The sequence below is a fragment of the Hypanus sabinus genome, chromosome 30 (assembly GCF_030144855.1).
Source record: "Hypanus sabinus isolate sHypSab1 chromosome 30, sHypSab1.hap1, whole genome shotgun sequence".
NCBI lineage: Eukaryota > Metazoa > Chordata > Chondrichthyes > Myliobatiformes > Dasyatidae > Hypanus > Hypanus sabinus.
In genome coordinates, this window is record NC_082735.1 from 32,553,645 (window position 1) to 32,571,432 (window position 17,788).

Here is a 17,788-nt window from a genome sequence, read left to right on the forward strand (position 1 = left end):
TTATACCATTCCTCAAAGTTTTAATTCTCAGTAAGTATACAGTGTACACAGTTGTCAGAATTCACAATGGAACACCACTAATCATGTATTGCACTTAAAAGATATGATTATAATAATTAATATACAACTGTGTAATATTGATAGATTGTTTCTGTCAATGGTATAAATGTGAAAAAAGAACAAGAAATGCTTCCTTACGCAGAACATTACTCAAAAGTAGCACAGGGAATACAAGTGTCACTTACATCATATCAACTTTCATTGACAAATCTTTTGCCTCTAACTGATCATTAAAAAAAAAGTTCCACATTTAGTCCCTTATAGCGTAAGCTGAAAATGTGCAGTCATTAGGGAAAACGTCTGATGTTTGTGGTTGTTATACTACGCCGATTTTCATCCAGAGGCTTTTCTTTTATACTGGAAAATGGTAGCAAGATATAGCACTTGTGTGTGTGTGTGTGTGTGTGTGTGTGTGTGTGTGTGTGTGTGTGTGTGTGTTTTTTTTTCCAGTGTCCCTCTTGATACAGTTAATTACTACACAATATATAAATCCGCTAATTCAAGTTGATCATCGTTATGTCGGGCAAAGTAGGAATCCTGAGAATGAGGAATGGATGTAATCGGTGGAATATAAACCATTGGCTTGGTTTGACGGCATCTGGATCCACACCTGATCATGCTCTCTGAGTTCCAGAACTGCACTCCCTGATGCTTGATCAAGGTATCCTTTCTTATATTCATCATACGTGTACATTGCAGGCACATTATTCTTGTACAGTGCCACCCAGATACTGGTTCCCTTTACATGCACGTGATAAGCAAAGTAGTAGACACCGGGAACTTGACACGTGAATAGCCCGGTTGCTGGATTGTAACCATGTTGTCCATTATACAAAATCCTATCAAACTTAATGGGAACCCCTGAAGGTGGAAATGACTTGGTAAGGATTGCAGTGAAAGCTGGAGCTACGCGTGCAGAAATTTCTCCTCTTTCATATTTTGGCTTTCCGTTTCCTGGTATTGAGGCACCATCCACACCACCATTTACTTGCAGGCTAGCAATACCTGTTGTTTCCCCATTAACGATGATCCCGGGTGGGCCCGGTGGACCTGGAGGTCCAGGCGGGCCTTGAGCTCCCATCCTACCTGGAATGCCAGGGTGTCCCATTGGGCCCATTGGTCCTGTAGTTCCTGGTACTCCTAATTTTCCTTCTCCTGGTAAGCCTGGAGGCCCTGATTCTCCTCTGGGACCAGGTAAACCCATTGGTCCTCTAGGTCCTGTAGCCCCCTGCATACCTGGAATTCCTGAAGAGCCTCTGGGCCCTGGTTGTCCACTTTGCCCTGGTTCACCTTTGGGTCCTATAGGACCTGCTAATCCTGGTATCCCAGGAGCCCCTGTATGTCCAAAGTCTCCTTTCGGACCAATTTTACCTGGTGCTCCTGGAAGTCCTGGTAAACCCCTTTCCCCAGGTATACCAGATTCTCCAGGTACACCACTATATCCCTGATCCCCTTGCCTTCCTTTTGGCCCTGGAGGCCCAGTAAGCCCAATTTTACCTTCAGGTCCTGGTAGACCATGCTTTCCCATTAAACCCTTGGATCCCATTGGCCCTGGATAACCTTGTTCACCCTTAGGACCTGGTTCACCACGTAAACCATTTACACCTGGTTCACCCTTGGGTCCTGGAGCACCTGGTGCACCAGGAGGCCCTCGCTGGCCTTTTATTCCATTCATTCCTGGTTTTGCATACCCTGGAACTCCAGGCAAACCCCTCGCACCTGGTGGTCCAGGCTCACCTTTATACCCTGCAGCTCCTGGCTTACCTGTTAATCCATCTTGACCTGGTTTTCCTATGCCATCCAATCCTGGCTTCCCTGCAGGACCCTGAGGACCAGGAGGCCCTGGTGGGCCAATTTCTCCCCTTGGTCCTGATTCACCTATTTCGCCAGGTACACCTGGTAAGCCATTAATTCCTGGTTTTCCAATACCAGGTAGACCTGGGGGTCCAGGTTTTCCAGGAATCCCTTCCTTACCTCTTGGACCTGGAATACCTGGTTTTCCATATCCAACCTCACCTTTGGGGCCACGTTCCCCAGGAGCTCCAGGTTCTCCTTTCTCACCAGGTTCTGCTCTGGGCCCTGGAGCACCAGCAACCCCCGGGGGCCCTTGCTTCCCAGGGACAGAAAGCCCCACAGGCCCAGGTAACCCTGGAATCCCAGCTGGGCCTCGTGGACCTAGATCTCCTCTGGGTCCTATGTCACCCTTAGGTCCAGGAAGTCCTATTATTCCTGGCTTACCAGGTGTTCCTGGCCTTCCTGGTTTTCCAAAGCTCGAAAATCCTGGGGCCCCTGGAGGGCCGGTTCGGCCTGGTTCACCCGGTTTGCCATATCCTGGTTTGCCTGGCATCCCTGGCGGCCCAGGAGGTCCTCTTGGTCCAGGTTTTCCAGGAGCACCTTTATCACCCTTGAGATCCGAAGGTAGAATCACTGGAATTTCTGTCACAATAAAATAAATATAAAACCAAGTCAAATTATGAATCTACAGCTTTATTTTGGCATAGAAGGTGACCAACCATCCCATCACGTCTATACCAATATCTTATAACTCTCAATATAACCACCACCTCCCCCCCCCCCCCGCACCTACCACCTTTCCTCTTGAACTCAAATTAATCTCATACCTGTCCAATTCTCTTTTGAATGGACTGACAGAGGGCTTCCACAGGCCTTACCGGCAATACATTTCTTGTTCTAAGTACTCTCTGGAATTAAAAAGAACTTTCCCTCTTGGATCCTATGCCCAAAATTTTAGTCTTCCTGTGGCATTGAACTAATGCGATCAATTTTTAAATCTTGTGGACCTCTATCAAATCTCCTCTTATCTGTCTTCCTTATGAAGAGGACCACCCTATATTTTCCATTCTAACCATATAGCAATCAAGTTCAATGTACTTTTACTATGTTTCTAACCTGTGCCCCAGTGAATCCTAGAATCCCATATACTTCAACAACCACTCCCCCAGCATGTCTTTCCCCATTGAATAAACCATTAAACATGATTTTGTTTAGACCCAAGTGCCATGAAATATGCTGATAACACTATTTTGTAAAGTTATTTTTATATTCATTTTAACAGAACTTCAAAATTCATTTATGGTTTCATTGCCCACTACAAAATGCTGCCTTTGTTAATGCTTAATTCCTGATTTTAGCACAAGGTGTTTATAAATATATAGAACAGATATGAAGACAACATGGGACTTTCATTAATCCTATTGACATACTAACTTGCTGTTGCAAAATGTTTCACAAGTTTCCTGCCTGAATAGTATAGATATAATTTTACATTCAAACAAACTCAATGAACCTGCCTTTGACCTTAAAATTTTTAAAGGAATCATAAGATGTACTAACTGTGGTAACTTCTATCCTCATCACCAAAAATATGTGGTAACTTCTACTTTACAAAAGGACCGCTTGACAATTTTATGGCCAAAAGAACATCTTTATCTGGGACGGCAAATGATATTTATAATACAGAGGCTTTCGGGTACCTCGTGCGGCATGGGTGGTGGAACTATATACAATGCACACCGGGAGTTAAAACCCCGCTGACCCTGGAACCTGCCTCCTGTTACCAACAGCTTCCCGATTAGTATTAACTTACTTTTAATAATACTCACATTATAACACTAACAAAATCTAACAATTCAAGAATCAAAGATTCAATGTACATTTATTATCAAGGTATGTATACAGAATACAAGTCTGAGATTTGTCCTCCCGCGGGCAGCCATGAAACAAAGAAACACCATGGAAACCCGTTCAAGAACATACCAAACAGCCAATGCTCGAAAAAAGAGAACAAATGGCAAATGCCAAGAAGCAAGCGGACAACAGGTAGAGTATCAAACATTCAACTAGGAGTCCAGCAGTATTCAGTTTAGCTCAGTTCTGCCCCCAACCGCTAGCTAATGCAGGTGGCAGGACCATTGTCCTGCAGGACCAACCGCCCCAGTCTGCATCGATTATCCCGGTCAAACCACTCAAAAATAACCAAAAAAAAGAGTAATTAGAATCCAGTAACACATGCAATATGATCCTCAAAGTCCCCCAGAGTAGGTCCATTGACTTGCCACAATGTGGACCAGTCCTGGCAGTGTGGATCCCAAGACCCCTACACGTTCCTCCAACAGCAGCGGGTGAGAGGGAGAGGAAGACTGGTCAAAAGCAGGGAGATGGAAACAGTCAAACGTGCACAAATTGGAGCTCATCTTGAACTTCTCTGTCACTCATGCACTGGGCCCTCGGTCAACATGGAAGCACAAACGACCTTCCGAACGTCGCTTGCAACCCATCTCGAACGGGTCTCCCACTGGATCGTATGCTATGACCAGTCCTCCCCAGTGTCTTCTCTTTTCATCTCCTCTCGAACAAAAGCTCCAAGCTCAGCCTTAGAGTCCCTCACCAGAGAAACCTCCCCTTAACCAGACCATCCTAACTGGATGGCACACATTTCTCCTCGCTCTTATCTTCAGCATTAACCTGAACATAAGCTGCAAACAAGCAGCCCGCACAGAACAGCACAAAATGAAATACATACAGCATAATAGTAAAAACTATGAACCAGGGCATTACACAATATAGCTCAAAGGTAATTTGTTGCTAACAAAGAACTTTGTACAGGGGCCCAAAAATTTGACCTAAAGACTGGAAAGCATTGCTTGAAAAGTTGCACATCAGTAAAAGAAGAACTAAATTAAGTAGTTTAAGTGCAATACCAGTTGAAATTAAATATGAAAAGTAACCCCTATAACTTTCTGAAACTAGCTTGCAGTGATCCATTGATTGCAATTCCAGTATCTGCCACAATGGGGCAGAGCTCAATTGCACAAAGCTCTTCAGCCACTGAAGAAATAAAGGGAAATTTCTGTCAAATCGCAGAAGTACAAATCTTATTGCATTAAATTATGTTCAAATTAGAGTGAAAACCCTACATTGATAAAGTGCCTTTCCCATCCTCAATATTTTACTTTTATTTATTTATTTCAAGATACAGTGAAGATAGGCACTTCCGGCCCTTCGAACTGTCCAGCCCAGTAATCACCCGATTTAACCCTAGCCTAATCATGGGGCAATTTACAATGACCAAAATTAATCTACCAACCAGTATACCTTTGGAACGTAGAAGGTAACTGGAGTATGCAATCACAGGGAGAATGTACAAACTCCTTATAAGCAGCGAAGGGAAATGAACTCAGATTGCTGGTAGTGTAAAGTGTTGTGCTAACCACTACGTGCTGCCCAAATAAACAAAGTATGTGTGGAATAGAATAGAAACATAGAAAATAGGTGCAGCAGTAGGCCATTCGGCCCTTCGAGCCTGCACCGCCATTCAGTATGATCATGGCTGATCACCCAACTCAGAACCCTGTACCTGCTTTCTCTCCATACCCCCTGATCCCTTTAGCCACAAGAGCCATATCTAACTTCCTCTTAAGTATAGCCAATGAACCGGCCTCAACTGTTTCCTGTGGGAGAGAATGCCACAGATTCACCACTCTCTGTGTGAAGAAGTTTCTCCTCATCTCGGTCCTAAAAAGCTTCCCCTTTATCCTTAAACTGTGACCCCTCGTTCTGGACTTCCCCAACATCGGAAACAATCTTTCTGCATCTAGCCTGTCTAATCCCTTTAGAATTTTATACATTTCAATAAGATCCCCCCTCAATCTTCTAAATTCCAGTGAGTATAAGCCTAGTCTATCCAGTCTTTCTTCATATGAAAGTCCTACCATCCCTGGAATCAATCTGGTGAACCTTCTTTGTACTCCCTCTATGGCAAGGATGTCTTTCCTCAGATTAGGGGACCAAAAATGCACACACTACTCTGGGTGCTGTCTCACCAAGGCTTTGTACAACTGCAGTAGAACCTCCCTGCTCCTGTACTCAAATCCTTTTGCTATGAATGCCAAATGAAAGGTTAAATAGATACCACTGCACCAGAATTTTATATTGAATGTGATCATAGTTTTAAGTTAAGGTGTTACAAATCAGAACAATTAAAATGGCAATAATTCAGCTGAAAAACTTTATGGTTAGTAATTCATTTTATTCTTAAAACACTTCATTTCAGTTTCAGCATTACTGAATAAACAGTTTTGAAATCTGAAGCTTAACTCTGCAAGTGCTCCAAAGACATCTGGTTTGCTTGCTCAGGTGCACTTGTACTCTGTGAATGTCTGCCAACACCAATCAGTCACTCAGCCATCCCAACTTGATAACTTTGAACTGTCAGTACTTTATGTGCTTTTGAATGGCTGTGTTGAATTGGCCCATTATTTAACCAGGTATAAATTAATCCCAAAGCCCTAGATAAGAACTAAAGAAGACTTTACAAATGCAGATTTAGAAATGCAGGAACAGACTCTTCCAAGTTCCAGTAACTTCTGACATGCTATTTTATAAATCAGTTCCATGCGGGTAAATGAGTAATGTGGGTTAAAATGTGACAGGTCCTGAACAAACAACAGTGTGATTTGGCAAGTAGCCAGCATGTATTGCAACCCAGCTACCATGTTTTTGTGAGTTAGATAGAGAGGGATGTATCTCCAACACCCTTCCCCCACCAAGCATAACACCAGGAAAGATCTGATGATCTTTCACAGTTCATCACTATTAAAGGTCTTGTATCATTATTTTAAATGTCTCTACTATCCAGAAACATTACAGACATTTCAAAAAGGTCTAAATGGTTCTAGAAGTTATTAAGTAGTTGAAATTAATTAATTGAAACATTATAATAAAGTCAGGTGGGTGGCGTGTAGATACATCTCTAACAAAGGAGGTGCAAGGTGCTCCTTCCCTCCACTAGCCTACAGGACACCTACTGGACAAAGAGTAGCACTGGCTTAGCCCCCCCCCCTCCCCCCCAGATCAGTGTCTCATGAAGCCATGGGAGCAGGTGGTGAATGGTGCATATCACAAGTCCTGTGACCCCTGACGCCAGGCAGGCAATCTCTGAAGAGTATTGATAATGGCTGGGGTCACCTGTGTTATTAAGACACTGCCCAGGAGAAGGCAACGGCAAACCACTTCTGCAAAAAATTTGCCAAGAACAGTCATGGTCATGGAAGCACTACGATCGCCTACCTAATAAGATAGCACATAACAAACGTGTGAACTGTTGAGGAGATTAAGGTGCATTGGGGAGTTGGGTGGTGGGGACAGGGCAGTGTTAGTGATCAGCTGGGGCTGTTCTTGTCTGAATGATATTTGCCTAACAATTCATGTCATAGATCTTATCGTTCATTTCAAAGGGTTCCGTTTTAATATCAGAGAATGTATATAGTATACAGCCTGAAATTCTTACTCTACACAGACATCCTCGAATATCAGAGAATGTATACAGGATACAACCTGAAGTTCTTACTCTTCACAGACATCCACAAAAACCGCAGAGAACCCCAAAGAATGAACGACAGAAAAAGGTTCAAACCCCAAAGCACCTCTTTGCCCTCCCACACACAAGCAGCAGCAAAGCGTCAACCACCTCCTCCCAACCATTTCAGAAAACATTAGCGCCCACCACCCACCAGGCAACAGCAAAACCCCCAAAGAGGTTCCACAATAGTGTAGAATAATTTGTAAAACTGATCACTGATAAGCCAGTCATGAATAGCTTTACTCAGCCTTTGTTGATCGCGGAATAGTTGGTGCTGACCAAGAACTTTGGAGGAAGTTAACTTGAGTGTTGATGGACATTTTCCGATGGCACTAATATGGATTCCTTTCATTTGATGATAATTGTCTGGGCTGTACTTGTGCCATAATCAGATTTGGTAAGTTTTCCAAATCATCATGCTTTATAGAGCGGTGGGTATTTGGAACATGCTGCCAAGCGTGCTGGTGGAGGCAGGTACTTTATAAACATTTGAGAGAGTCTTAGATACACACATGGATGATCGTAAAATAGAGGGCTGTGTGGGAGAGAAGGGTTAGATTGATCTGAGAGTAGGTTAAAAAGTCATGATGATGATGGTAATAAACTAAAATTTAGTAAAAAGCAAACAAGTTCCCTACAGGTACATTTTAAATAAAGAGTGGTAACTTCACTCGAAGACTGGGATTGCACTAACACTGACATAGAGCTGGCAAGCGCCCAGCCGCTTAGCTTGGAACATCGTTGCTCTGCTGCTGAACCCAGTGATGGGGCCTGAAGCAAAGCATCAGGTTAGACACATGTGGCGTTTTATCTTAAGCTTGTCTTGGACTTCAGAAAGCCAGAAGTCCGAGACAAGCTGACTGCTGTATTGCAGTTTGCCAGAGGCTTTCTGCAGAACTGATGGCTGGTGATTAGGACAATTTACCAAATTACTTTGTACTGCTTTCAATGCCGTGGGTGAGTATTAATATTATTATATTATACTCCAGTCAGAAGTCAGACAGGTCCTGTTCAGACATGAGCCTTTATCTAAAGCAGTGGTTTCCAACCTGACCCCTCATTTAATGGTAGGGGTCCATGGCATAAAAAAAGTTGGGAACCTCAGATTTAAAGCATCTATTTTGTGTATGTTGACAAGTTAAGATGTTTATTTGTTTGTTTGTTCATTTATTTTCTTGCTTATAGACTAACAAACAGTGTGGAATAGGCCCTTCTAGGCCTTTGTGCCACGCCACCCAGTAATCCCCAATTTAACCCTAGCCTAATCACGGGACAATTTACAATAGCCAATTAACCTAGCAACTGGTACATCCTTGGACTGTGAGAGAAAACTGGAGCAGCCAGAGGAAATCCATGCGATCATGGGGAGAACGTACAAACTCCTTACAGGCAGCAATAGAAATTGAGTCTGGGTCACCAGTACCATAAAGTGTTGTGCTAACCTCCATGCTACTGTGTTCCCTTATCCATGATAATGAGCAGAATTTAACAAGACGGAGTCTCCCAACATTCTAAGACAACTGAAATTTGTTTTGCAGTCCTCAACTATAGTAAACTCTGAATAACATTTAACTTCTAAAAACCATCCAATGGAAATAGTAAATCCAATAAATACTGTTTTTATCTAACGTTGGAGTGTGCATTGTATGGCAGCTATGTAACTTTTATGTAATAACTGGTACATTTGACCATCCTATACCTGCCACTGCTTTGAGTAATGACCACCTGTTGGTCCAACGTCAAGTCAACATGAGTTGGCGCGTAGCCTAGTGGATAAGGCATTGGTGATCTGAAGGTCGCTGCTTCGAACCTCAGCTGAGGCAGCATGTTGTGTCCTTAAGCAAGGCACTTAAAACCACACATTGCTCTGCGACGTCACCGGTGCCAAGCTGCTTGGGTCCTAGTGCCCTTCCCTTGGACAACATCGGTGGTGTGGAGAGGGGAAGGCTTGCAGCATGGGCAACTGCCCATACAACCCTGCCCAGGCCTGCGCCCTGGAAACCTTCCAAGGCACAAATCCATGGTCTCACTAACAGACTAACAGATGCCTAAAAAAAGTCAACATGAACTACCCTCATACTCCAGCTTCTGTGCTCTTCGGCAATTGCTTAGCAAGTGACAACAAATGAAGCAGTTGAGTGATTCTACAATTCTATGAATTCAGCAGATGATGGCCGGGAATGAGAACCTGGGTGAATACAATCCCTGAATTGAAATGGTTGAGTGATTCTCCAGTTCTATGAATTCAGCAGGTGATGCTGGGAATGAGAACCTGGGCGAGTTAAAAGCCAAAGTCAGAACCAGCTTTATGTTAGCCCCAGTGTGAGCCACTCGTTGAATTAGATCACCAACTTTTATTAAAAAAATGTACATGTAGGTGACCTGTTTATCCAGTAGGAGTGGTAGAGGCAGGTTCGGTATTGTCATCTAAAGTAAAATTGGATAGGTATATGGACAGGAAAGGAATGGAGGGTTATGGGCTGAGTGTGGGCCAGTGGGACTAGGTGAGAGTAAGCGTTCGGCATGGGCTAGAAGGGCCGAGATGGCTTGTTTCCGTGCTGTAATTGTTATATGGTTATAACTTTATTAACATTTTAATATCATTCAGTTTTAATGTAACTCACTTTTGTTCTAAATGCTGTTTGCTTACTTTTAATGTTTGCACAATTTGTTTTTTTCCCTCGAACTGCACATTGGGTGTTTATCCGGGTTTTCTTTTACGGGTTATTTTGGGTTCTTTGTTTCATGGCTGCCTGTAAGGAGACCAGTCTCAAGGCATACAGTGCATACTTTGAGGAGAAGTGTACATTGAACTAATTTCTAGTAGTTAGAACGATTAAGTATTTTTAATAATGTCTAAAATTATTTAATCTTTTTGAAATATTTGAAATGTTTCTAAATGTCAGAGACATTAATAAACTGGATTTTTGGATTGTCTTCAGGAATGCAAGGCTAGGGGTGCAAGGAAGGGGGAAAGCAAATCCTTTTCTTCCCGTTGTAAGATCCTACTGGTGCATTATCTATTAACACGAACAGAGCTGCTACTTTGAAAGGAAACTTAGCCAACAAGTAGGCTAAGTATTTCTAAGTGTGCAGTCTATATGACCTTGATGTGCTACTTGCATTAAGAGCAGGAAGCATATTATCTCTCAATGTGGACAGTACGGACGTGTTAGCTGCACATTGCAATGTTCATAACTTTCCATGAAAGGCATTCAGTTTAGCTCTCAGATACGTGGACCACCACATTCTCCTTCTGTCCTGCAGCTCATTCATTTATCCTGGGAGGACGGTGCAGTGTAACAATGTCCATTATGTCCAAGTTTGCAGATGAACTTGAATATAAAGTGTGTAATATTGTTGATGGGTGGCGGTGCAGAGATACGTCTCTACTATAGGAGGTGTAAGGTGCTCCTTCTCTCCGCTAGCCTGCAGGTCATCCTTGGGCAAGGTGCAGCACCTGCTTAGCCCCCTGATCAGGGTCATGTGAAGCCATGGGAGCAGGTGGTGGATGGTCATATAAGCAGCTGGTGTGTATCACAAGTAACGCACACAAAATGTTGGTGGAACATAGCAGGCTAGGCAGCATCTATAGGAAGAAGTACAGACGACATTTTGGGTCGAGACCCTTCGTCAGACCTTTCCTGAGTCCTGATGAAGAGTCTTGGCCCGAAACATCGACTGTACTTCTCCCTATAGATGCTGCCTGGCCTGCTGCGTTCCACCAGCATTTTGTATGTGTTGCTTGAATTTCCGGCATCTGCAGATTTCCTCATGTTTGCTTATCACAAATCCTGGTTATGCGACCACTGACACCAGCAGACAATCTGACATTGATCGTGGTTGGGGTTTGTAAAGACACTGCCCAAAAGAAGGCAATGGCAAAACACTTCTGTAAGAAAAATTTGCCAAGAACAATCATGGCCACGAGACCATAATCGCCTATGGCATACAACACAGCACTTAATGATGATGAAGAATGTCGTCTAGGTATCTAAGCTTATTGCCTGCATTGGTGCAGAGGCTTTACCTGAAAATGTGGGTGAACATTGGCAAATGAATGGGTGACCTCCTAAATGCCAGAAGAAGTTCCACTGGCACTGAGGAAGCCATTCACCTTTCTCTCCTGTGGCTCGACACGTTGGTTATAATTGGAATTCGCAGGAAAACTTTCTGCCGCATCAACTACGATCCAAATGAGTTCATAGTTTCTGGTGATCAATTTTTGCAGCAAAGTTATTTAAGGAATTGATGGTATGGTGCTGGAAACTGACTAGTACTGATTATAGCTAAAGACATCTGTAAACAACATCTATCTTGAAGCTACATGAATAAATTTACAGACATCTTTTGAAACTACTAGATAGTAGTTTACTCCACACAATTCAATGTGAGAACTACTTCCCGAATCTGATTTTGTGCCTACCGTAATACATTTTTTGATACAAATTTAATTTCTACATACGGGAATAGGATTTTTTTTGATAGAAATTGGTTATAAAGTTTTTAATTCTATATCCAGGATAAAATATTTAGTTACATAGGTTCTGTACTGCTTGGAATTATTATCACTTGGAACTATTCAAGCTAGATGCCAGAAAACTCCAACTCCATGAGAACACAGCAAGTGAAATAGGAAGCATAGTTATGGTTCAGAGAATTATTTATTTTATTTGACCTAGAGTTACAGTGTGGAATAGGCCCTACCAACCCTCCAGCCGCACCTCACAACCCTGATTTAACCCCAACCTAATCACAGGGCAATGTACAATATACAACTACCTGGTATGCGTTTGGACTGTGGGAGGAAACCGGAGCACCCGGAGAGGATCTATACATTCCACAGGGAAGACGTACAGAGACACCTTTCAGGGTTTGAACTCTGAACTCCAAACTCTAACGCCCAGGGCGGTAATAGCATCGTGCTAACCGCCACGCGACTGCAATGTGATCTTACTTCTCAGAGAGCACGCCATAGATACATAGAAGCATAGAAAATAGGTGCAGGAGTAGGCCATTTGGCCCTTCGAGCCTGCACCGCCGTTCAGTATGATCATGGCTGATCATCCAACTCAGAACCCTGTACCTGCTTTCTCTCCATACCCCCAATCCCTTTAGCCACAAGGGCCATATCTAACTTCCTCTTAAATATAGCCAATGAACCAGCCTCAACTGTTTCCTGTGGCAGAGAATTCCACAGATTCACCACACTGTGTGAAGAAGTTTTTCCTCATCTCGGTCCTAAAAAGCTTCCCCTTTATCCTTAAACTGTGACCCCTCGTTCTGGACTTCCCCAACATCGGAAACAATCTTTCTGCATCTAGCCTGTCTAATCCCTTTAGAATTTTATACATTTCAATAAGATCCCCCCTCAATCTTCTAAATTCCAGTGAGTATAAGCCTAGTCAATCCAATCTTTCTTCATATGAAAGTCCTACCGTTCCTGGAATCAATCTGGTGAACCTTCTTTGTACTCCCTCTATGGCAAGGATGTCTTTCCTCAGATTAGGGGACCAAAAATGCACACAATATTCTAGGTGCCATCTCACCAAGGCTTTGTACAACTGCAGTAGAACCTCCCTGCTCCTGTACTTAAATCCTTTTGCTATGAATGCCAACATACCATTTACCTTTTTCACCGCCTGCTGTACCTGCATGTCCACCTTCAATGACTGGTGTACAATGACACCCAGGTCTCGTTGCATCTCCCCTTTTCCTAATCGACCACCGTTCAGATAATAATCTGTTCTCCTGTTCTTGCAACCAAAGTGGATAACCTCACATTTATCCACATTAAATTGCATCTACCATGAATTTGCCCACTCACCTAACCTATCCAAGTCACCCTGCATCCTCTTAGCATCCTCATCACAGTGAACACCGCTGCCCAGCTTCGTGTCATCCGCAAACTTGGAGATGCTGCATTTAATTCCCTCATCTAAATCATTAATATATATTGCAAACAACTGGGGTCCCAGCACTGAGCCTTGTGGTACCCCACTAGTCACTGCCTGTCATTCTGAAAAGGTCCCGTTTACTCCCACTCTTTGCTTCCTGTCTGCCAACCAACTCTCTATCCACATCAATACCATACCCCCAATACTGTGTGCTTTAAGTTTGCACACTAATCTCCTGTGTGGGACCTTGTCAAAAGCCTTTTGAAAATCTAAATATACCACATCCACTGGCTCTCCCCTATCCACTCTACCAGTTACATCTTCAAAAAATTCTATAAGATTTGTCAGACATGATTTTCCTTTCATAAATCCGTGCTGACTTTGTCCGATGATTTCACCTCTTTCCAAATGTGCTGTTATCACATCTTTGATAACCAACTCTAGCATTTTCCCCACCACCGATGTCAGACTAAGCGGTCTATTATTCCCTGGTTTCTCTCTCCCTCCTTTTTTAAAAAGTGGGGTTACATTAGCCACCCTCCAATCCTAAGGAACTAATCTAGAATCTAAGGAGTTTTGAAAAATTATCACTAATGCATCCACTATTTCTTGGGCTACTTCCTTATGCACTCTGGGATGCAGACCATCTGGCCCTGGGGATTTATCTGCCTTTAATCCCTTCAATTTACTGAACACCACTTCCTTACTAACATGTATTTCCCTCAGTTCCTCCATCTCACTAGACCCTCGGTCCCTTACTATTTCCGGAAGATTATTTATGTCCTCCTTAGTGAAGACAGAAGCAAAGTAGTTATTCAATTGGTTTGCCATGTCTTTGTTCCCTATGATCAATTCTCCTGTTTCTGACTGTAAAGGACCTACATTTGTCTTGACCAATCTTTTTCTTTTCACATATCTATAAAAGCTTTTACAGTCGGTTTTTTTGTTCCCTGCCAGCTTTCTCTCAGAACCTTTTTTCCCTTTCCTAATTAAGCCCTTTGTCCTCCTCTGCTGGTCTCTGAATTTCTGCCAGTCCTCAGGCGTGCCGCTTTTTTTTGCTAATTTATATGTTTCTTCTTTGGACTTGATACTATCCCTAATTTCCCTTGTCAGCCGCGGGTGCACTACCTTCCCTGGTTTATTCTTTTGCCAAACTGGGATGAACAATTGTCAGTTCACCAGTAGTCTCTGAGAGTGCCCGTAGCGCAGGAAAGAAGGGAAAGTAAATTTTATTACTTTGTTTTATTCTTGCTGTAAAATGTTTAAAGATTTATGTATGACAAACTCTGTATTACCAACTAGTAGAAAGTTGAGTCAAAAGTGTAGGTGATTAACAATTGGAAAACGTTAGAGGTTGCTATGGACGTTCGTTATTTATGAGCCATCTTTAGCCGTCTGAGACATGTTTGAGGCTTTGGCTTTATACAAAGGAAGAAACATAAATGAGATTTGTTGCCAATATGTCCGACCTTCCTAAAAATCTGGAGAGCTATGTCAGAGAAGGAAAGGTTCTCAGATCTGAATGCTGCTTGCATTTTCATTTAAAATACCGTAGTGAAATTTGGTTCAGAATAATTCCACTTTAATTGTGTCCTGAATACATATGGCACCAGCTGACTCAGCCGTACACAACCTTAACTCATAAATGATGAACAGGTTTATGGACGTTCGAGTGCCTTTTTTTCTGAGCTTTTATTTATTTAGTTTTTCATGAAATCTGCCTCCACCAGTCCAGAAATGCCACAGCTGGAGACCGATCACATCCTCAGCCCAGATCGCCAGCAGGCTTGCTCACCACGGCGTCTGACTGGCAACTGAAAATCGAACTTAACAAGCAATTAAAATTCCCTGACTTCATTGCATCATCATTATCCCTGAGGCCTGACACGGTCGTTCTGTCAGAAACCTCGGAGCAGGTGGTCATGGTAGAACTGACAGTTCCCTGGGAAGACTGGATTGAGGAGGTGTTTGAGCATAATACCAGGAGCTGGTAGAGCAGTGTCAGAGAGAGGGGTGGAGGGCACGATGCGAGCCTGTAGAGGTGGGGTTTGGAGGTTTCGCTGGCTGCTCACTCTGCAGAACCTGCTCTCTCCTCGGCATTTCTGGGGGCTGCAAAGAAAAGTGCCATCAGGACCGTCACAGAGGCTGCTGAGCGAGCCTCCAGGTGGCTGTGAATCAAGAGGTGTGACCCGTGAACCAGCGCTACTGGGAGACGCAAGCCAAGGCCTGATCAACCCTGGCTGGGTTGCCTGGACGAGCGTGTCTGATGTTGAAACACCCGATCACCCCAGGATACATCACTGATGCTGTGTCCCAGCACATCCTAGGATATGCCTCAGCATCACGATCTCGCTCCAGTACTAATTGAAATTATAGTTTAAAATAGTGCAGGGATTTGAAGGTAATTTAGAGAAGCTGGTAATTGTTCAGTAGATGCTGAGATTTCATGGTACTGAGGACTATTTAAGTAACCTGAAAAATCATAGAATCTCATCATTTAAACATACAATTAACTGTAAACCTGGGTTTTCTGCACTTTTGGAATTGCTGGAAAAACTTGAAAGCTATTTGAAATGAAACGTGATTGCTGAGAACTCGTATCCTTACTCCAAAATGTCCCATGAGTGAAGAAACCGTACTGCCAAATGGGATGGACGCCTCTCAGTTATGGTCCAAGTGGAATGCATTATTTATCTGTTGGTTCAATATTGATATAATTTTGGAGCTTGAAGTGGGTTTCCTCACCTAGGAGATCTCAGTGCTGGGAGAATGAGACAGTTCAACTACAAGGTTATTCCATTCCTTAGCAGAATTTTTCCAACATTATTGAATACAAAATTTCCCCATCACTCACTCTTAAAAGTAAGTCCAATATTTCATGTTTCTATTTACATGTATTTTTTGGTGGTGTAGCTATGCCTCTACCAAAAGTAGTGTAAGACTTTCCTTCGGTCATCTACCTCACAGGTTACCCTTGGGCAAGGCGTAGCACCTGCTTATCCCCCCAATCAGGGTCATGTGAAGCCGTGGGAGCAGGTGGTGGATGGTCGTATGAGCAGCTGGTACATATCACAAGTTCTGGTTATGTAACCACTGACGCCAGGCAGGCAATCTCTGAAGAGTATTGGTAATGGCTGAGGTCACCCATCTTGTAAAGACACCACACAGAAGAAGGCAATGGCAAACCACTTCTTTAGTAAACTACTTCTGAAGAACAGTCATGGTCAATACCATGATCACCCATGTCATACGATACGGCACATAGTGAATGAATGAGCCTTTATATGAAAAGAAACATGCTAAGATTTTCCAAATAGAATAATATTCCAGATACCGATGATGACGTCATCATTTAAGAACATTCTTAAACTCAGTTATACGAGGGGTGATAGATAAGTTCGTGGCTTAAGGTAGAAGGAGTCAATTTTAGAAAACCCAGCTCATTTATTTTTCAACATAGTCTCCTCCTACTTGTACACACTCAGTCCAGCGGTCGTGGAGCATACGGATCCCTTCTTTGTAGAAGTGGTCCACAGCAGGGGTGATTGATGAGTTTGTGGCCTAGTGTAGAAGGAGATGAGTTATACAACTCTCGTTACATGCACGTGCAGTTCAATTCTTTGAGTGAAAATGCAGTAAGTTTGAAGTTAATAACTCATCTCCTTCTACCTTAGGCCACAAACTTATCAATCACCCCTACTGTGGACCACTTCTGGAGGTTCAAGACATCGACTTCTACAAAGAAGGATCCGTATGCTCCACGGCTGCTGGACTAAGTGTGCAAATGTAGGGAAAATAAATGTGCTAGATTTTCTAAAATTGACTCCTTCTACCTTATCAATCACCCCTTGTATGATCCAAATTTTTGTTTAGTCTTTTTAATCTTTTCATTGTTCTGTATTGATTTGTTTTCTCTGTGAAATGGATTAGGGATAATTTTATGTTAATAGCGATCCAGGAATACTGCGTTTCACTCTCCATTTGTGAAACTATCTTCATTTGAGGTAAAAAGATAACATGAGAATTGATTTCTGAAAGGCAAATTCCGTATCTAGATACGTCAAGATATATGTACGGTGGATGGATGTCTCGATATCACACTTGGGCAGTTAATGGTTTGTGAGATTTGTTCGCTTTCGGCATTGAACTGAGACTCTTCTGCTTTGTTCACAACCGGAGTCAAAGAACCTCAGCGATAACCCAACTGTAACTTTTACACCATTTCCCACACCTTGTCCACAAAGATGTTAATTTTAACCATAAGAGCATGGCATGAAACTTTTACACTTGTAAAAGATCTGCACAGACATTTGTTGTTTCTCTCTAAACTTTATTTATCATGTCAAAGATGGATTAACACAAGCAGGTTTGAATTTTGAGGAATTTTGAAGGGCCTCAGCCTGAAATATTGACTGTTCATTCCCCTCCATAGATGCTGCCTGACCTTCTG

General features: G+C 42.8%; 1 protein-coding gene across 45 annotated transcripts in view; it reads right to left on the reverse strand.

The window, feature by feature from the left end:
* Nucleotides 1-17,788, reverse strand: part of LOC132383513 (collagen alpha-2(VIII) chain-like) — a 395,145-nt gene continuing 377,357 nt past the window's right edge. For all 45 annotated transcript variants that reach the window (XM_059954566.1, XM_059954562.1, XM_059954565.1 and 42 more), the window contains one exon: nucleotides 1-2,496. In XM_059954566.1, the coding sequence (XP_059810549.1) occupies nucleotides 575-2,496 (1,922 nt within the window). In that variant the 3' untranslated portion in view covers nucleotides 1-574. The remainder of the gene's footprint in view (nucleotides 2,497-17,788) is intronic.